This window comes from Scyliorhinus torazame, chromosome 18, assembly GCF_047496885.1.
Source record: "Scyliorhinus torazame isolate Kashiwa2021f chromosome 18, sScyTor2.1, whole genome shotgun sequence".
In the NCBI taxonomy this organism is placed as follows: domain Eukaryota; kingdom Metazoa; phylum Chordata; class Chondrichthyes; order Carcharhiniformes; family Scyliorhinidae; genus Scyliorhinus; species Scyliorhinus torazame.
Genome location: NC_092724.1, coordinates 117271416 through 117292925, shown reverse-complemented (window position 1 = coordinate 117292925; position 21510 = coordinate 117271416). Strand labels below are relative to the sequence as shown.

General features: G+C 45.1%; 1 protein-coding gene across 7 annotated transcripts in view; it reads left to right on the top strand.

Annotated features, from left to right (window-relative positions):
* LOC140395442 (myosin-10) overlaps positions 1–21510 on the top strand; it is a 194539-nt gene that overhangs the window by 156174 nt on the left and 16855 nt on the right. For all 7 annotated transcript variants that reach the window (XM_072483201.1, XM_072483200.1, XM_072483199.1 and 4 more), the window contains 10 exons: positions 232–355; positions 1386–1557; positions 4054–4266; positions 12275–12419; positions 12901–13107; positions 14156–14260; positions 14922–15074; positions 16664–16912; positions 17350–17562; positions 20455–20667. In XM_072483201.1, the coding sequence (XP_072339302.1) occupies positions 232–355; positions 1386–1557; positions 4054–4266; positions 12275–12419; positions 12901–13107; positions 14156–14260; positions 14922–15074; positions 16664–16912; positions 17350–17562; positions 20455–20667 (1794 nt within the window). The remainder of the gene's footprint in view (positions 1–231; positions 356–1385; positions 1558–4053; positions 4267–12274; positions 12420–12900; positions 13108–14155; positions 14261–14921; positions 15075–16663; positions 16913–17349; positions 17563–20454; positions 20668–21510) is intronic.

The following is a 21510-nucleotide window of genomic DNA, read 5'->3' as shown; positions in this document are numbered from 1 at the left end:
AGCAATGAGGTTGACTCTTAACTGTCCTCTCAAATGGCCGAGCAAACCATTCAATTCATGGGCAATTAGGGATGGGCAACAAACGCTGGCCTTGTGGTGACACCACGTCCCATGAATTGTTTTGTTTTAAAAAGAAGAAAAAAGTAGGTCTTTTTTTTTTTAATGGTTCAGGAATGTGGAAATCACACTTGTAGAATTAGCTTCATTCAAAATATTGTTGTTCTAAAATAGGAAAAAAAACTGTTTGAAGACCGGATTTGTGAATTTACCTCTCATCTGGCGGAGGAGGAGGAAAAGGCAAAGAATTTGAGTAAAGTCAAGAACAAGCAGGAAATGATGATTACAGATTTAGAAGGTGAGGAGGCCTCGGTGCAAAGTTGGCCCAACGTGATGACAGAAGAAACAAAATGTCACTGTTTTAAGTGGGACATAATCAGTGCAGCTATGAACTTGAACAATTCATCCTAGGAATGTGCTGGACTTGAATTAGCTGCAGCTGATGATGTAGTGCTTAAAAAGTAAACTTTTGAACAGTGCTAACCAGAAATATAAACAGAAAATGCAGCCAAGTTAAATGCCTCACAAAGGAAAGGTATTAATATTTTCACTAAATCATCAGGACTGATTTTCAGCAACGTCGGTTTCCTCAAATGCAATCGGCAGTGGTAATTGCTTGGACTCGGAATATTAAATCAATCCTCCAGGGGGTTCAGATGGAATTGGCTTGTAGGGCATAATGGTCTTCTGTTACTCTGAGCTATGTCTTTGATCCTTCAGCGATGCCTTTTAGATTTTCTCTCTTATATTCCCGTTCTGTCATAACGTTGTTGGATTATACTGGGCAATATAGTTCCTGGGATGATATTGAACCTTTTTGCTTTGTGCAAATGGCCATATCTTCTGTGTAAATGTGGTTGATTTATTTGACTGGGGGCATCTTTGTCAAATATATTTTTGTCCTAATGCAAGCATTCAAACATGCCCCTTTCATCAAAGCTCGTCATATAATAGTCGGGATGAGAATTCTGCTTTCTTGTTTATTTTCTTCCCCCTTGTATTTTTTTTTCTCCTCTCTTCTCTCTCTCTTTCTCTTTCTCTCTCTCTCTCTCTCTCTCTCTCTCTCTTCCCCCCCCCCCCCCCCCCCCCATTAGATCATATTTACGGAGACATGCCCTCTTATTTCTTGCGTCATTAAAGCAGCTTGTAATTGAGAAAGCTTAAGTTGCCCATCTTAAATCGGTCTTGTTTATAGCTTGCGCTTTGTGGATAGCAAGCAAGGTTTAAACTTAAATTATATATAGTTCACATTCTAGCAAGCGCAGGAGAATAGAATGAAAAATATATGGATATTTTTTTCCAGCCACTTACATTATTATCTTGCGCAGGACGTTTGAAGAAGGAAGAAAAAACTCGACAAGAGCTGGAAAAGTCAAAGAGGAAGCTGGATGGTGAAACAACTGATCTGCAAGATCAAATTGCTGAGCTCCAGCAGCAGATTGAAGAACTAAAGATTCAACTGGCAAAGAAGGAAGAGGAGCTGCAAGCTGCACTTGCCAGGTCTGAGACCTTAAAGTCAATCTCCTACTGACAGGCTAATTCCACATGCGGGTCACTGTCCATGTGGAGTTGCATTTGAATTGTTGATTGTCACATGTACCGAGGTACAGTGAAAAGTGTTTTTCTGCGAGCAGCTCAAACAGACCATTAATTACATGAAAATATAATTTTAAAAATTCATAATAGGGCAACACAAGGTATACAATATAAATACATAGACACCGATCGGGTGAAACATACAGGAGTGTGGTATTCATCATGTCAGTCCATAAGAGGGTCGTTTAGGAGTCTGATAACAGCGGGGAAGAAGCTGTTTTTGAATCTGAGAAACTGTTTTCGAATGAGTTTGTACATTCTCCCAGTGTTTGCGTGGGTCTCACCTCCACAACCCAAAGATGTGCACACTAGGTGAATTGGACACGCTAAATTCCCCTTAATTGGAAAATATAATTGGGTAAATTTATATTTATAAAAAAAAAAAAAGATTTACCAGAATGAAAGCTGGACCTTGAGCGTTAAATTAGGAGCAAAATGGTACACAAGCTAGGCTAAGGTCATATCTCCTGGAATTTAGAAAGCGACGGGATAACTTCCAAGATATTAAATGAAACTGATGAAGTAGATGAATTTATTTTGATGGTTGGAAAATCCTGGAGAAGGGGATATGGTCTAAACGTTTGGTCTTTCAAGAGTGAAGTTAGGGAATACTTATTGCTACATTTGCGCAAAGTGATAGACATTTGGAACACTCTCCCACAAGCAGCAATTAAAGTGATCTAAGATAGGTGGATTTTTGTTAACCAGATATATTAGAACATAGAACATACATTTCAGAAGGAGGACATTCGGCACATAGAGTTTGCACCGACCCATTTAAGCCCTTACTTCCACCCTATCCCCGTAACCCAATAACCCCATCTAACCTTTTATTTTGGGCCACTAAGGGCAATTTATTATGGCCAATCCCCCTAACCTGCACGTCTTTGGACTGTGGGAGGAAACCCACGCAGAAAAGGGGAGAACGTGCAGACTCCGCAGCAGGGAATCGAACCTGGGACCCTGGCGCTGTGAAGCCACAGTGCTAATCACTTGTGCTATCATGCTGCCCTATTGCAGGATATGCGGGGAAAAAAATAAGTCACCGGTCAGTTCTGTATGGGTACAGGTTGAAGAGGCTGGCCGTCTTCTGATTTTGTGTTCCTTTAAAGGCACCACCAGGTGTCTTTTTCAAGTTTCCATTGCAGTGTTTTTAAATATTGCTTTTTATTTTGAACTGCAAATGAGGATATAATCCATAGATTGAAAATGTCCTGCTCAACTTTGCCTCTAATGTCTAATGACTGGAGTTCGAATGATAGTTGTGGCTGGAAATTAAACTCTGCTGATTGGAGAATGTTGGGTGGCATTGGGGGGGGCGGGGGGGGGGGGGGGGGGGGGGGTGGAAGAGGCTGGTGGCAACAAAACTGCCAAGGTCAGTCTCATCCCACAAAGGTTTACCACATAGCCAATTGCTTTCCCAAAGATCAAGTTTGTTTGTAGAATCTTGGAGACGTACAATACTAAAGAGGCCCTTTGGCCCATTGTGTCTGCGCTCGAGCACCAACTATTTTGATCCCATTTTCAAGCGCTTGATCCATAGTCTTGTGTGCTGTGGCGTTCCAAGTGCTCATCTAAATGTTTCTTAAATGTTAGGGTTCCCACCTCTACCACCCTTTCAGGCAGTGGATTTCTGATTCCGACCACCCTCTGTGGAAAAAGCTTTTCCTCAAGTCCCCTCTAAATCTTGCTTCTTATTATAAATCTATGCCCCCCTGGTTATTGACCTTTCTACTAAGGGAAAAAGCTCCTACCCCTCTATCCTATCTGTGTCCTTCAAAATTTTGTACACCTTGATCAGGTCCACCCTCTGCCTTCTTTGCTGTCAGGAAAACAATCTCAGCCTCTCTTCAGAGCTGTAAATCCATAATTCCAAATGCTGTATAAAATGAAATCATCCAGAACTTTACAACACTGAATTTACAACTTCAAAATTGATGTGTTTTTCTTTGTGTGGAGCGGTATTGCAAAACTTCTCTGAACAATAGTTGTGCTTGTTGCTTTAATAAATTCTTATTCACTTCTGCATTTTAGAGAGGTAGCAAAGAGTCTGTGCAGACTGTTTTGTCTAATGTTAGAATTTACTAGCACACTCAAAACATCTGTGCAGACTAATTCATCTAATGTTAGAATTTACTGGTCTTTAAAATAATGTTCACTCAACATTTTCATATTTTGGTCAATTTTGCCAGAATCCGGTTTGTCCAGTGAATCATTTTGTTTTTAAACTGTGATCCTCCGCTATATGACTACCAAGCCTCCAATACAATGTTGTCAATTCTGTTAAAATGGTGGCTTGCGAATGGCAGTACTTGAGCTTGACCTAGAATATTTACTCTTGTGAACTCTTGTGTAATCATGGGCTTACAAATCTATGCTGTGTTTGGTGCTTACTTACAGAGGGGATGATGAAGGTGTTCAGAAGAATAATGCTCTAAAGCTAATCCGTGAGCTGCAGGTCCAGATTTCTGAGTTGCAGGAAGATCTGGAATCCGAGAAGGGCGCCCGCAACAAAGCTGACAAGCAGAAGAGAGATCTGAGTGAAGAGCTGGAGGCTTTGAAAACCGAACTGGAGGATACTTTGGATACCACAGCAGCCCAACAGGAACTGAGGTGAAGACTTTTATTTAACTTGAAAGTGGCTAACTTGAAGCTTGCTTGGTTGTGCAAAATTTGATTTATGCCATGTCTTGTGAAATGGCTTATTTTTGCTATCAGACTTGTTCCAGTCTCAGCAGTTACTTAAAAATACATAGTAAACTTCGATCAGACTGTTTTAGAGATGGATCTTTAAAACGATAGTTTACGTTTGAATTGAAATTTGTGAATGAAATGCATGCAAGATGTCAAGAATTCAAATGCATTTAGCAAAATGTAACTGGTATATTACACTAGAAAACAATTTCCCCTTGGAATGTACCATCAGCTGTTCAATAATTTACACAGTGCAAACAAAGAGATATGAAATTTAAACATGCATGTATTAAAAACTCCTAAATTTAAGTACAGTGCAGGAACGGGAAAGTTACCAAAGTTAATAGGCAAGTTCTTGCTTCGATTTTAATCGCTGTTACTTGTGCTGTACATGAGGATAGATTTTCTGAATACTGACCAGTCAATGACCGTGAATCCTGACTTAATACTAAAGTGTTTTAGAAAGTATTAGACAATCTGCACTGGTGGCAGGAAGGACCTTGAATCATACTCCTTGTTTTTGCATAAAACCATTAATTATTTAGTGTGATATTCAAAAAATATTAACATCGTACCTTTATTTTTAAAAAAAATCTTTTTATTGGCATTTCTCATATATAAACAGTTGTGTGTATATATACACATCACATTTTTCTCGCCTGCGCTAATTTCCTTTATTATACAAGAGGTTTAGTTTGTCCTTCGTTTAACTGCCTTTTATTGCCCTCTGGATCGGTCTATTGTTCCTCCCCCTTCCCTGTTCACCCCTGGCTTCGGCTGTGCTTTTCTTTTCTTTTCCGGACAGAGTGGAATCATCTCTCGTGGTTTCCCTGCCTTCCTTCTGCCTCTCCCCCACCGGAGAAATTCTGAAAGGTCAGCGAGCCAGTCTGCAGCTGTGGGTGGTGCTGCCGATCGCCAGCCGAGCAGGATTCTCCGGCGTGCGATTAGGGAAGCGAAAGCAAGGGCGTTGGCCCCCTTCCCCATGTGTAACTCTGGCTGCTCCGATACCCTGAAGATTGCCACTATTGGGCATGGCTTCACCCTCACCCCCACAACCTTGGACATTGCCTCGGAGAAGCCTGTCCAGAAGCCAGCAAGCTTGGGGCAAGCCCAAAACATGTGGGTGTGGTTGGCCGGGCCCCTCTGGCACCGCTCACATTTGTCCTCCACCTCCGGGAAGAACCTGCTCATTCGGGTTCAGGTCAGGTGCACTCTGTGCACCACTTTGAGCTGCATTAGGCTTGGCCTTGCGCAGGAGGAGGTGGAGTTCACCCTGCTCAGTGCGTCGCTCCAGAGTCCCCATCCTACCTCTGTCCCCAGTTCGTCCTCCTATTTTTGTCTGATCTCGTCCAGTGGAGTCCGGGCTCTGTCCAGTAGCTGTCCGTATATTTTCCCACATAGCCCCCCTTTCTCGTTGCTTGTGTCTATCAGGTCCTCTAATAGTGTGCTTTCTGGGGCCCCAGGGTACCCCACTGTCTCTTTGCGGAGGAAGTGTTTTATTTGGAGGTGTCTCATTTCCTGGCCTTTTGCTAGCCTCCACTTTCTCGTCAGTTCGTCTAGTGTCGCCAGTCTGTGCCCTACGTAGAAGTCCCCGACCGTCAATATGTCCCTGTCCCGCCTCCCTCTTTTGAAGGTGGTATCTAGCATGGCTGGGGGGAATCTGTGATGCCGCAGATGGGGGCCATGGGGGACATTTTAGTTATCCCGAAGTGTTGTCTAAGCTGTGTCCATGTTCTCAGCGTGGCTGCTACCACTGGGCTTGATGTGTATCTTGTTGAGGGGGATGGAAATGCTGCTGTAGCCAGGACCCGGAGGGTCGTTCCTTTACAGGATGCCTCCTCCATTTGTGCCCAATCTGTGTCAGTTTCTTGTACCCATCCCCTCACTCTTTCTGCCGTTGCTGCCCAGTGGTAGTATTGTAGGTTTGGTAAGGCCAAGCCCCCTTTGATTTTCCTCCTTTGCAGTGTCTGTTTTGGGATTCTCGGGTTCTTGCCCCCCCCCCCCAAACACACACACAAACGCCATGATTAGACTGTCTACGTTTTGGAAAAAGGCCTTGGGGATGAAGATCGGAATGGATCTGAACAGGAAGAGGAACCTTGGCAGTACGTTCATCTTGATCGTCTGCACTCTACCCGCCAGGGAGAGTGGGAGTGAGCCCCACCGTTGAAGGTCTCTTCTTACTTCCTCCACCAGGCTGATCAGGTTCCACTTGTGGATCTGTGTCCAGTCTCTGGCTAAGTGGATCCCCAGGTAGCGGAATCTGTTCTGGGCTGTTTTGAATGGGAGCCCCTCCAGCTCTGTCCCTCCCCCGTTTGGGTTCACTGGGAATGCCTCGTTTTTGCCCAGGTTATGTTTGTAGCACGAGAAGGTTCCAATCTCTTTCAGCATTTTCAGTATTGCCTTGAATACCGCCTGTGGCTTCGAGACATAGAGGTGCAGGTCATCTGCATAGAGTGAGACTCTGTGCTCTCTGTCTCCTCTCCGGATTCCCTTCCAGCTTTTCACGTCCCGCAGGGCTATCGCCAGGGGTTCGATGGCTAGTGCGAACAAGAGGGGGCAGCCCTGTCTTGTTCCCCTCTGCAGCTGGAAGTATTTAGAGTTGGTGGCTTTGGGAGAGTCGTACAAGAGCCTCACCCAGGCGGTGAACCCCACTCCTAGCCCAAACCATTCCAGTACCTCGAGGAGGTATTTCCATTCGACTCTGTCGAAGGCCTTTTCTGCGTCCAGGGAGACGATCACCTCTGGTGTTCTCTCCCCAGAGGGGGTCATTATTACGTTCAGCAGCCGCCTGATGTTCGCTGTGAGCTGCCTACCCTTGACAAAGCCGGTTTGGTCCTCTGCGACCACCTGTGGTACACAGCCCTCACGCCTTTTGGCCAGAACCTTTGCGAGTATTTTCGCTTCCACGTTCAGCAGTGAAATGGGTCTGTATGATCCGCATTCCGTCAGGTCTATATCTTTTTTGGGTATCAGTGAAATTGTGGCTTGCGCTAGCGTTGGGGGCAGGGTGCCCCTTGCCAGTGAGTCCGCGAACATGTCCCTTAGGTGTGGGGCCAGGACTGGTGCAAATTTTTTGTAGAAGTCCGCTGGGAACCCATCGGGCCCCGGTGCCTTCCCCGCCTGCATGGAGCTGATGCTCGCCATGATTTCTCCCAGGTCTATTGGTGCTTCCAGCTCCGCCCATCTGTCTTCCCCCACAACTGGTAGTTCCAGTCCGTCTAGGAACAGTTTCATCCCCGCGTCCCCGTTGGGGGGCTCGGAGGTGTACAGTCCCCGGTAGAAGGTCTCAAATGCCCGATTGACCTCCTTTGGTTCTGTTACCAGTCTGCCTCTGCTATCCTTTACCTGGGCTATTTCCCTTGTGGCTGCCTGCTTTCTCAGCTGGTGAGCCAATAGGCGGCCAACCTTGTCTCCGTGTTCGTAGAAGTTCCCCCGTGTCTGACTGAGTTGGTACACTGCTTTCCGAGTGGATAGCAGGTTAAAGTCCATTTGCAGCTTTTTCCTCTCCGCCAGCAGTCCTCCGGTCGGGGCCTCGGAGTATTTTCTGTCGACTTCCAGGATGGAGTCCACCAGTTGTTGCCTGGCCACCCTCTCTTCCCTATCTCTGCTTGCCATGTAGGCTATGATCTCTCCTCTAATCACGGCCTTCAGTGCCTCCCAGAACGTGGAGGGTGAGACCTCCCCGTTTTGGTTGTTACTCACGTAGTCGCCTATGGCCCGCGATGTTTTCTGACCGAAGGCCTTGTCGGCCAGGAGGTCCATGTCCAGCCTCCATGTGGGGCGCTGGGCACGGCCTGTCTCCAACCTCACATCCATATACTGTGGAGCATGGTCAGAGATGACGATCGCGGTGTACTCCGTTCCCGTGATCCCTGGAAGCACCGACATCCCCACTGCAAAGAAGTCGATCCGGGTGTATACCTTGTGTACTTGTGAGAAGTATGAAAATTCCTTCTCGCTCGGGTACAGGAACCTCCATGGGTCCACCGCCCTCATCTGCTCCATAAATGCTCCTAGTTCCCTAGCCATGCCAGTCTTTCCCTGCTCTGGGGTTTGATCGGTCGGTCAGTGGGTCCTGTACACAGTTGAGGTCGCCCCCCCCCCCATGATCAGTCTGTGTGTGTCAAGGTCGGGGATTTCTGCCATGGTCTTCTTTATGAATTCTGTGTCGTTCCAGTTGGGAGCGTACACATTTGCCAATACGACCGGTGCCCCTTCCAGGACGCCGATGACCATGACGTACTGTCCCCCTGGGTCCGTAACTGTCTTGGTTTCCGTAAACCTCGTCCTCTTACTAATTAATATTGCTACTCTCCTAGCCCTCGTCCCGTAGCATGAGTGGTATGTCTGTCCCAACCAGCCCTTCCTTACCAGCTGTCGGTCCTTCTCCCTCAGGTGCATCTCTTGTAGGTAGATTATGTCTGCTTTCAGGCTTCTTAGGTGGGTGAAGACTCTGGATCTTTTGACCGGGCCATTGAGTCCCCTTACGTTCCAGGTAACAATCCTGGTGGGGGTTTTTTGACCCCCCCGGTCCTGCGGAGTCACCCATACTTACCTGGTGGATGCACCCCTGCCCTCCGGTGTTTCCCTTTGTTAGGGGGCCGTACAAAATGACCGCAGTCACCGCTCTCACCAGGAGGTCGGGCCCTGGGCTCCGGGGTTTCCTTCTGTTTCGGAGGCACCCACCATGGCCGCCAGCTGTGTGTACGCCACGTGGCTGCGCCCCTGCACTCTAGGGTCTCCCTTCGTCCTGAAGTCCTCCCGAGTGGCTGTTTGTGGCACCGTCTTGGTTCCTCGCCCTGCTCCATGCCTGCCGAGGCCTGTGTTCGTGCTGCTTATCTGCCTCACCTTTCCCTTTGCTTTTTTGTCCTGCGCTCTCCCCCCGACGACTCTTTTCCCCCCCCCCCCCCCCCAACCCCCCTTAGTCCCTGTTCCTCTGTTCCCCCCCCCCCCTTCTGTCCTGCCCCCCCCCTTCTCTTTGTGCCAGACGCTCCCTCTCCCCTGAGACTCCTTTCTTCCTGCCCTCCCGTGTTAGCCCTCCTCACTAGGACGGTGGCCCCCCCTCCCAGCACTTGCCCTGTTCTGGTCCTGTTTTACCTTCCTTTTTTTAGCCCTTGTCTCGCCCACCTGTCCGCCATTTTCACCCTCATTCACCTTGCTTCGCTCCCCGCCCCGCCCCCCCCCCCCCCCATTGCATTGAGAGGTGGAACGAGCCCGGGAACGAGTCAGCACAGTCCCGCACAGTGCACCAAACACGTGTGTACAGTCCGTGATCTTATTGTCTCTGTTTGCGGTCTGCCAGCTGCTCTTTGTTCCGATTCTTCCTTTCTTTTCCATCCCCGTCGCTTTCATGATGGCCGTTGTGGCTGTCCCTCCCCCAGTTTGTTCGCACTAACAAACTCCTCCGCTGCCGCTGGGGTGTTTAAAAAAACAGCTCCTTCCCCTCAAACGTTACCCAGAGTTTGGCCGGGAATAACATCCCAAATTTCACATTACTTTTGTGGAGTGCTGATTTGGCCCTGTTGAATTCAGCCCTTCTTTTGGCCAGGTCCGCCCCAATGTCCTGGTACACCCTTATGGTCTTCCTTTCCCATGTGCTTGATTTCGTCTGCCGGGCCCACTTTAGGATTTTTTCCCTGTCTTGGAACCTGTGCAGCTTCACTATAATCGCTCTGGGCTGCTCCCCGGCTTTGGGCCTGTGTCGGAGCGACCTGCGTGCCCTGTCGATTTCTGGGGGGTTTGGAAACTTCTCCCTTCTCACTAGCTTGCCCAGCATTTGGGTGACATGGCCTGTTGGATCTCTGCCCTCCATCCCCTCTGGCAGACCCACTATTTTAACGTTCTGCCGTCTGGACCTATTTTCCTGGTCCTCTACTTTCCCTCTTAACGTCCCCTGGTTCATTCCAGCCTTTTCACCTCGGTTTCCTGAGTTACCATCCTGTCGCTCTGGTCCGAGGCGGCCCTCTCCAACTCATGAATAGTTTTCTCCTGCACCTCCACCTTCCTTTCCAGGCTGTTGATGGTTCGCTGCATTTTTTCTGTTGTCTCTGCCAGCATCTCCTTCATCATTGTGTGGAGCTCCGTCCTGAGTGCCTTCCTCATGGCGTTTATCTCCGTTTCTATCTCCTCCTTAATGGCGTTTATTTCCGTTTTCAACACGCTTCTCCATTCCTCCCCCTGTGCGCGGGGGGGGGGGGGGGGGGGGGGAGAATGGTCGCTGAGTCCTGTTCCTGCTCAGCTGCTCGGCTCGCCAGCTTTTCCGCTTCCTGATTCGCCTGAACCTCCGCCTCTCCCCGTGGGGTCGTCTACCTGTGCGGCCGCAGCTCCTGCTTTTTTTCCTTCGCCTTCGCTGCTGTTCCTTCTTGCATCGCGCCGTCCCCTCAATTTATTATTTGGAGACATATTTCTGTCTCTGCCTTCCATTTAAAAACAATTTTTTTTTTTTTTTTTATCAAAAGGGATTTTTTTTTTTTTTTTTGGAAAGTTTTTTTTTTTTTTTTTTTTTCCCCCCCCTTTAAAAAAGTTTTTCTTTTATTTAAAAAAAAAAAAAACTTGCAGGAGAGGAACAAGGAAGGTTGAATTTTAAAATTCTTATTTTGTCCTTGTGATCCTCTCCGTACTCCGATTTTTCAGGCCGTTTCTGAGCGATTTTCCCCACTCCTCCTCCACGTGCAGCTCACTGGGACCGGTCTCTCTTATTTTTTTCCTCTCCCTCTCCAGCTCTGTGGATCGGAGCTTTGGAGCCTGGGCAATGTCGAATCCGCGGGGCCTAAGGAAATTTTTTTTTTTTTTTAAATTCCCCGGGAAACCCCCCCCCCCCCCCCCAAAAGCCGTGATTTTGTGGCTGTGCGGGAGCGTCTTTGCTGCGGCGCTCCGTTCGCGATCACCACCGGAAGTGGTCACCTCGTACCTTTTATTGACTGAATTGGAATAGCTGTCAGCTGAGTACTGCATATGGGTGGCACAGTGGTTAACACTGCTGCCTCACAGCTCCAGGGCCCCAATTCCTGGCTTGGGTCATTGTGCAAAATACATTCTCCCTGTGTCTGCGTGGGTTTCTTCCCGGTGCTCTGGTTTCCTCCCACTGTTCAAAGATGTGCATTTAAGGTGGATTGGCCATGCTAAATTGCCCCTTAGTGTCCAAAATATTAGGTGGTGTTACTGTGTTACGGGATGGGATGGAAGCATGGGCTTCAGTCGGGTGCTCTTTCCAAGGGCCGGTGCATACTCGATGGGCTGAATGGCTTCCTTCTGCACTGTAAATTCTATGACTCTATGACTTCTATGAAATGCTGTTATCCCATAACATTTTGTAATTATGTGATGTGATCAAGCAGATTTTTCTTTATTTTGAGTAATTAATTTGGCTAATTAAGTCTGGACAAATGGAAATCGCTGTATTATTATAATTATTATTATGCAGTGACATGGGAATTATCACAGCTAATTCTGATAACATACACCTTTAAACCTGGAACCGAGCCCAGCTTAACATTAGATTTTGACTTGGGAGTAATGAAATGAAATGAAATAAAAATTGCTTATTGTAACAAGTAGGCTTCAAATGAAGTTACTGTGAAAAGCCCCTAGTCTCCACATTCCGGCGCCTGTTCGGGGAGGCTGGTACGGGAATTGAATCGCGCTGCTGGCCTGCCTTGGTCTGCTTTAAAAGCCAGCGATTTAGCCCTGTGCTAAACCAGCCCCTGATGGTTGTGCTTTGAAATAGATAACTGAGTAAAGGCAGTCAATATGTCAGGATGTGGAGATGCTGGGTTGGGCACAGTAAGAAGTCTTACAACACCAGGTTAAAGTCCCACAGATTTGTTTGGAATCACTAGCTTTCGGAGCAAATCTCCTTCATCAGGTGAGTAATATTTCAGGAATAATGGAATCACTGAAATGCCCTCCTTGAAACTCATTACAGGAACAAACGTGAGCAGGAGGTAGCTGAGCTGAAGAAGGCTATTGAAGAAGAGAGTAAGGTCCATGAGGTTCAGATCCAGGATATCCGCCAGAGACATAGCACTGCCCTGGAGGAGGTCTCCGAGCAACTTGAACAAGCCAAGAGGGTCAGTAGCAGGAGACTTTTTTGTTCAACAAATAGCTTTTTGTATTCTAATCCTGCAGCATTGAAACAAGCCAGTTGGCCCATTTAAACAGATGATTTTTGCACAGTCTGTGCAGGCAACTAAACATTTGGCTAGGATTTAAACTGGCAGGAGTTCGATATGAGAGAAAAACAGTGATGGTTAAATTTGCAAAGTGTTTCCACATCAGTCACTAATTGTGCCAAGTGCCAATAATTTTAAAACCATTTCAGGCTGAGGAAAAGTATGGCATAAAATGGTTTTGGGGGGTGCCCAGTATTACTTCTGCATAAACCTATTGTTCTTTCCTGCAGTGAGTTGCATCATTTAACCCTAGCCATTAAGTTCCTGTAAACACTTAAAAACATGAGTGCATGTTCACACGAGTAGTCCAGTGTGATTTAAAAAAAAAAAAAAAAAATATATATATATATATAATACCCATTCTCCACTTTGTAAACAGCACAAAGCCAACTTGGAGAAGAGCAAACAGAGTTTGGAAAATGATAACAAAGAGTTGGCCAGTGAGGTGAAGAGCTTGCAGCACACAAAGTCTGAATCTGAGCATAAAAGGAAGAAGCTTGAATCTCACCTACAGGAATTTCAGGTCAAGTTTGCAGAAAGTGAAAAGGCAAAGTCTGAGCTGGCTGATAAAACTCACAAGCTTCAGGTAAGAGAAAAGTCGCTTTTTTAAACGTTACTCGTGCAAATAAAGTTTGTCCTGGTTCATCTTCAACAAAGGGAGATTATTTTCTGTACTTGGAGCATGTTAGGTTCATGTTATCTGGAACCACAAGTAGTTCTCTGTACATTCAATCGAAGTCCTTGTGAATGGGTTTGCTTGTGATTTTTAATTTTGATTAACTCTGGCACTTGAATATTAATAGTTTTGACAGGCGTTGGAGCAGTGAATTTGTCACTGGACTAGTAATCTGGTAATGCATTGGGGCCCCAGATTCGAATATGCAGATATTTATCAGTAAATATCTGGGATTAAAAGCCTAATGATCACCACAAAACTGTTGTCAATTGTTGAAAAAGCCCAACCTGATGTCCTTTACAGAATGAAGTCTGGCCTACATGTGATTCCAGATCCACTGCAATGTGGTCGACTCTTAAATGCTGCCTTGGAATGGCCTAGCATGCCACTTAGTTCAAGGGTAATTAGGGATGGGCAATAAATGCTGGCCTAGCCAGCGACCTCCACTCACCGTGAATGAATTTTTAAAAAAAGTAATGACTACATAACTGAATTTTCAGTTGGCTATTTTGCATCAAGCTGCGAAACCTTTTTTACTGGTGCTCTAGCACATGGGTGCTATGCTAAAAATGATAGGCATATTTGACCGACAGAAGGTCATTTAACAAAGAAAAGCAATCCAAAGCATTTATGAATTTTTGTATTTTTGATGAGAATGACTGATTATTTATTGATTTTAGTTCATCTCTGACAATCTTGATTAGTTATAGAAGATACTAAAGAAACACAATTGCTCTTGGAAGTAGAAACTTCCACCTGTTTTACTGTTTTGGGGTGGAGGGCATTGAAACTCAAGATAGCAGTAATAAGTACCTATTGACTATTCATCAGTATTGACAAGCCTTTAGCCTTGTTTTAAAATATAGAAGGATTGAATAGATTTACATCTTAAAGATCTGATGTGAGATTTGTTTTGCAAAGAGGTGCACGATGTGAATTTAACTCTCTCCATTCTTAGAATGAATTGGACAATGTCTCTGGGCTTCTAGAAGAAGCTGAGAAGAAAGCAATTAAACTAACCAAAGATACAGCCAGTTTGGAATCTGCACTCCAAGATACACAGGTATGTGAATTATCACCGTTTAATGTGAAGATTTTTAACCAAGCTCAGTATTTTTATTCACCGGTTCAATTATTAGTCTGAGTGTGGGGACTAAATGGATCAATTCATTTAGGAAATTGCTAATGTCTGAGGGGAGGGATGCTTGAGCTAAATGTTCAAATATTTCCCTTTTTCCTTTGCAAAAGAGTGGGTGAGTTTCACTTGAGCACAATAATCACGGAAGCCCAATTCTGAATGTCATATCCTGCGTAAAATAAAACTGAATTTTATTCGTGCATGATCGTGTCTTGGCTAGTTTTGGGCTGAGAAAATTACAGACTTGCCCCATGTTGGAATATACTTCATTTATTTTCCTATTAAAGCTGCTGCTTGCAGCCTTGGAGATGTCTACATGCTAACTTTAAAAAATGATAGCTTTATGAAGTATGGGTGGGGTGGGATTGCGAAGAGACGAGGAGGGAGATGGTATGGAACAGTATTTGAATTTCACTGATGTTTTGACATGTTAACTGAACTAGACCACTTAACAAGGCCACTTTACGGCAATGGTTTGTTTGCGGTAAACAATGGCCTCCATTGTGATTTATTAGTCCCTAATGATCACACTTTAGTTTAGCAATGTGAGGCCCAAGTATATTTAAATATATATCTATTTGTATAGGAACTGCTCCAGGAGGAGACACGGCAGAAATTGAATCTCAGCAGTCGTATCCGACAGTTGGAAGAAGAAAAGAACAATCTCCAAGAACAACAAGAGGAAGAGGAAGAAGCAAAGAAGAACCTTGAGAAACAGCTAGCCGCACTCCATATACAGGTTTGTGGTTGGACCACACAAACTGCTCGCTGTAGTTATTGAGCCTGAATATTACTTTTCATGTGGAATGACCAAATGTCTGTTACGGAATTACACATGAACAGAAAAGTTAGGAGCAAAGATTGGGCCATTCGGCCCCTCGAGCCTCCTCTGCCATTCAATAAGATCATGGATAATCGGAGTGTGACCTGTCTGTCCCCCATAATCCTGGACTCCCTTGACTTTTTAAGGCCCATTAAAATGCAAGCTCAAGTCAATATACTAAAAATGCTTTAATGCCAAATTAGAGTAGATTGCCACAGAAAGACATGGTATTGGCCAACTTTTTTTTTGCCATGTATACTGACTGTACAAAGCAACAGACGGGTTTCCGCCAAGCAAATTAGTCCAAAAAACATTATATTGACAGTTTAATGTTGTTTAATAATGCATCACATTAGGAAAATGTACTAGATTCACCAAGAAGTAGCAAAAATGTAATATACAATTTGCCGGTGTTATGACCACAGCAGATGTTTATTACAACCCAAATCTCAGAGGGAAATATGCTTTATGGGCCAGAATCTTTTTTTGCATTCTGAAAATGAGAAAAGTACTGAAATCCGCAGCTAGAAGACCAGTAACACTTTGGGGTTTTAAGAACTAAAAGTAAAAGGTTTATGAACTGGAAGAAAAGACCGCTTCAGCACAGAAGATTACAGTTACACAGTTAAAATTAGTCTTACAAATATTCCCCTAGATGACTCCCTACTTGGTCAGACCCACAAATAAAAATACAGTAATATTACCCAAGGCCAAAACTGCTGTTGCTTTAGTGTACCAAACAACCTCTCAAACTCACTGCCACTCTGCTGTGGAAATCCAAGAACATTATAGCAAGACTTCTCTTTGCAACCGAAGACTTTACTAGCTTGACTAGATGGCTGAATCAAACTATACCTCGCATCTCTTTGAAAATCAAAACCTTCCAAACATAAAATCGTTCAGGTTTCTATTTTGCCTCTGCCTTTGGGTCAATAAAATGTAATATAACCCCTCTGTTTGCCTATGGAACTTCTGTAAGATGCAAAATATCTCTTGTCACTACTGACTTCCCGTTGATATTTAAACAAACTCTCCACTTTCCTAAAAATACGAATGTTAGATCCAACCTGTTGAGGGCTGGTTTAGCTCAGTGGGCTAGACAGCCGGTTTGTGATGCAGAACAAGGCCAGCAGTGCTGGTTCAATTACCGTACCAGCTTACCCGAAGAGGCGCCGGAATGTTGCGACTTGGGGCTTTTCACAGTAACTTCATACTTGTGACAATAAAAGGTTGTTGTTATTATTATTTAGTTACCTGTATATTTTTATGACTTAACTCTTCCAGACCATTTCCCAGCTTAATTAAATCATTCAGCATGCACGCGCAATATTCCCCCAAAATATTGAAAATAATAGCATACGTTTCTCACACCTGGTTAACTATTTCATATTTACAATTTTATTCATATGCTGGTGTACGGGTTTGTAAGCCAATGGCCTAACAAGTTTGTGTAGAATTCTGAAATGAAAGTGAAGTGCAAAACATAATCTGATATTGTAATTTAGTTGGCTGATGCAAAGAAGAAAGTGGATGAGGATGTGGGGACCATCGATGGCCTGGAAGAGGCTAAAAGAAAACTTCAGAAGGACGTAGAGGCTCTCAATCAGCGCTTTGAAGAGAAGGCAGTGGCTTATGATAAAATGGAGAAAACCAAGAACCGTCTTCAACAGGAGCTGGATGATCTCCTGGTAGATCTCGACCATCAGCGCCAAATAGTTTCCAACCTCGAGAAAAAACAGAAGAAATTTGATCAGGTACACTCCTTTTTTAACATGGCTTACTCAGGTGAATTGCCACCAAATTGGTTTTTAAAAACTGCAAAACTATTGCAGATATCAACAGCTTAATGGATTCTGCAGACTGCTTCTTAAGATTTGTTTATGTTAAATGTGCACTTCCATTGGTTCATGAGGGGACTGTCGTTTGGCGGCTTTCCATTGTTCTTTGAGAAGAGATTACTAAATTGGATTATTTTAATGCCTTTTTGATTGTCAAATTGAAATATTGCTCAAGGGATTCTGAATTGACTTTTAACTAGCTTTCATATATTCATGTGGATATGGTGCAGATGGATATCGTTCTGCAATTTGGGAATTTGTATGATGTTTACAGTACAGGAGGTGGCCATCAGGCCTGTCCTGTCTGGGCCAGCTTGTTCTCCACTAGAAATTAACTCTGCCATGTTTGTCAGATGCTGGCTGAAGAAAAGAACATTTCTGCTCGATATGCCGAGGAGAGGGACCGGGCCGAGGCTGAAGCCAGAGAAAAGGAGACAAAGACTCTGTCATTAACCCGAGCTCTGGATGAAGCTCTTGAAGCTAAAGAAGAGCTGGAAAGGCTAAACAAGCAACTCCGAGCTGAGATGGAGGACCTAATGAGCTCCAAGGATGATGTGGGCAAGAATGTAAGTTGATTTTAATATACTGTATTCTATAATGCACAATGCTCAGCTTATCTTTACATCCTTGTTTCACCATTTTGTATCTCTTGACCGTTTGCAATTCTCCAGCTTTCTGGCGCCAGCTCTGAGCCTTGTGAAGTCTGAAAGATTATGGCCAGTGCCTCCACACAATTTTCACTCTTTTCTCTCTCTCTGTCTCTCTTGCCTCAGTATCCTTGGATGTATTTCATCCAGTCCCGATACAGACAGCCTAGCCAATACTTCCTCCTTTTAAATTTTAAACCGATCTAGTGTCTGAATTACCTTTTTTCACCATTCTCTCCCCCCGCCCCCAAATGTTCTTTATCTAGCCAGTTGTATTTTCGACCCAACATCTGCCATACGCAGACCTTTTCTTTATCTTAACTTCTATCTTTTCGTCATTCAGGGAGCTCCTTATTTGTTTGCCTTACATTTCCCTAGCGAGGGAATATTCTTTGGCTATGCCTGATCTATTTTGTCCTAAATGTTAGCCCATTGTTCAGCTAGTTTTTCTTGCCACCCATCAACTCCCAATTTATTTAGCCCAGATCCGTTCTTACCCCATTGCAGTTGGCTTTCCCCAGTTAATTATTCTTACTGTGGTTCATTGTCCATTTCCATAGCCATCCTAAACCATAAGAATCAATGAACACTATCTCATAAATTTATTCCCTGAACACCTGTGTCCAGAAATATTTAGCGCCCTGCCCTTTGAGCCAGGTCTATGTTATAATCACATCATATTTCCACGTGGCAATCTGTGCCTAACTCTAATCTTGTTTACCACACTCCGTGCATTCACATAATACACTAACCCTGATTTAGACTTCATCACTTTCCCCCTTACTCTGCCCCACCTATTAACTTACTGTTCCCTGTTCTAGTGCTATTTATTTCTTCCAGTATTCTGCATACCTTGGAACATCGGCATAGGAGCCCATTGAACTTGCTCTGCCATTTAATTTGATCATGGCCAATTGTCTACCTCAATGCCACTTCCCACATTCACCACCCTCTGAGTGAAGAAATGCCTCTTCATCTTGGTCTCAAATTGCCTACCTCTTGTCCCCTGGTTTTGACTCACCAGCCAGTGGAAAATCTTGGGCTGGATTCTCCGCTATCGGGATTCTCTGTTGCACCGGCAGCCCGGGGATTTCCCGACGGCGTAGGGCTGCACTCAATGGGAAACCCTATTGGCCAGCTGGCGAGATGGAGAATCCCAGGGGTGCGCCGCAATAGAAATTTGGTGTGGCAGGACGGAGAATCCCGCCCAATAGCTTTCATGGTGGCACAGTTGTAGGCACAGTTGCTTCACAGCACCGTGGATCCAAGTTCGATTTGCGGCTTGGGTAATTGTCTGTGTGGAGTCTGCATGTCTCCCCATGTCTGCATGGATTTCCTCCTGGCACTCCAGTTTCCTCCCCCAAGTCCCGAAAGACATGTTTGTTAGGTGAATTGGACATTCTGAATTCTCGCTCCGTGTACCCGAGCAGGCGGCGAAGGGATTTTCATAGTAACTTCATTGCAATGTTCAATATAAGCCTACTTGTGACACTAATAAAGATTATTATCTACCCGGTCACGCCCTGTAACAATTTTGTTCATCATTCTTTGAAGCTCTACGAAATACAGACCCACTCTCCTTGATCTATCTTTGTAAGACATTCTTGCCATCCCAGAGATTAATCTGGGGAACCTCCATTTCACTCCTTCCACAGTAAGTGTAGCCCACTTGGGAAAGGGGGTCATAACTGTGCCACATAGTTCAGGTGAGGTCTCACCAAGGCTCTACATAACTGCAGCAAGCCATCTTCACTCCTGGACTCAAATCCCCTTGTGTTTAAGGTCAAAATATAATTTGCCTTCCTAATTGCTTGCTACACCAGTATACTCACTTTAAGTGACTCCTGAGCAAGAATACCCAGGTCCCTTTGGACACCTACAATTCCTGCCACCCACACACGCACACACCCCTGCAAAATTTTCAAAATATTTTCCTACCAAAGAAAACAACTTTACATTTTTTCGCATTGTATCCCATTCGCATTGCCATTCGCTTAGCCTCTTTACATCCTCCTCACAATTTGTTTTTCCACTCAGTCGGGGTGTCATCAGCAGATATTGTAATATTACAATTTGTCCCCACACCAAATCATTTCAATAGATTTTGAACAGGCATGGGCCTAGCACTGATCCTTGCTGTACCCTGTCAGCAACAGCCTGCCACCCTGAGAATGACCTGTTTACTTCTCTCTTTTCTGTTAAGCAGTTCTCCAATCCAAACTAATACATTTCCCCTCCCCAATCCCTTGCGTACTAATTTTAATTACTCACCTGGTATTCCTCTGTCTCCTGGTTCCTACGCCTCTGCCAGGTTATTTAAACTCTTTCCCCCAACAGCAAAACCCTCCAAAAGGAACCCAGCCCTGGCTCTGTTTTGGTGAAGCCTGTACGGCTCCATCCCTCCCAGAACCCAATATCCCAAGAATCTGAAGTCCTTGCTCTTGCACCATCTGCTTTATCCTACTATTTTGTGTACTCTGTGCTCGGTACTGGGAGTAATCCAGTGATTACTACTTTTGAGCTACTCCTCCTGGCTAATTTCTTACCTGACTGCCTAAATACTGACAGCAGGACAGCATCCTCTTTCTACCTATGTCATTTGTACAAAGGTGGGCCCGGACTGCTGGGTGTTTATGCCCCTCAGCCCTCTGCAGTTACTCAGTGACATAAACATGTAGGCATTTGCATTAATATGGGAGATCTTTCCTTTGATGGGCAAGACTTGCCTCTTCTGTTTTTGGTGAAAGTAACCATGTGGTTATTGCAATGTCAGCAATAGCAGTATCTGATTGCTGTTGTGTCTCATGGTAGGTGCACGAACTGGAAAAGTCCAAGCGAGCCCTAGAGCAGCAGGTGGAGGAGATGAGGACTCAGCTGGAGGAACTGGAGGATGAGCTGCAGGCCACTGAAGATGCTAAGCTTCGTTTGGAAGTCAACATGCAGGCCATGAAGGCCCAGTTTGAGCGAGACCTACAGGCCAGGGATGAGCAGAATGAAGAAAAGAAGAGAATGTTGGTTAAACAGGTAAATAGTTGCACCCTATCTTTTATTTTTCTTAAAATTTAAGGTGCCTAATTCTTTAAGGCCAATTTAGCGTGGCCAATATACCCTGCACATCTTTGGGTTGTGGGGATGAGACCCACTGTTGCTCTTTTACCTGAACCACAAGACGCGAGTACGTTTCTTGCATTGGACAAATGACCACACAACCAGTATGTTAGTTCAACTATAATTTATTAAACACGGGCTTGGTTCTATGCGTAATAATCTACACGCGGCTACTAATTAAAGTACACCTAACAACTAACTTCCAAGTGACCGGCTCTGTGCAGGTTAGATCAGGCCTTTATCTGGATCCTCGCGTGTTTTTGGCTGGAAGTTTTCAGGTTTGTCTCGGCTGCGGCTCGTCCTTCAGGTAGCGATCACGGGTCCTTGAACATGACTGGTGGATATGCTGCAGTTGGCTGGAGCAGAGGCCGGTCCCAAAAGCGACCGAATACTGGTTGCACAGTTCTTCTTATTCCCCGATCTTTTGGGGGGTCCCAACTCTGGATCCAATGGATCGATAGGGTTTGATTACCCTAATCGATTCTGGCCAATTAGGGGCGGGTACCTCGATGGCTTGGGCGGGTCTTGGCTGCCATTGTCCAGGCAAGTATGCCCTCCCATATAAGGTAAATAGGGGCCCCCGAGTCTGCTACGGTTGCTACGTTTCGATCTGTGTCCCATTGTCCTGGGGAAATCGGTGATTGACCTTTAGCAGGTGTGAGATTCAATTAGGTCTGGTTTCCCTTTGCAGAATACACAGGATCCGTGTACCGTCTGTGTCCCAACCTGACCATAATTCCCATTATCCTTCGGGCGGCC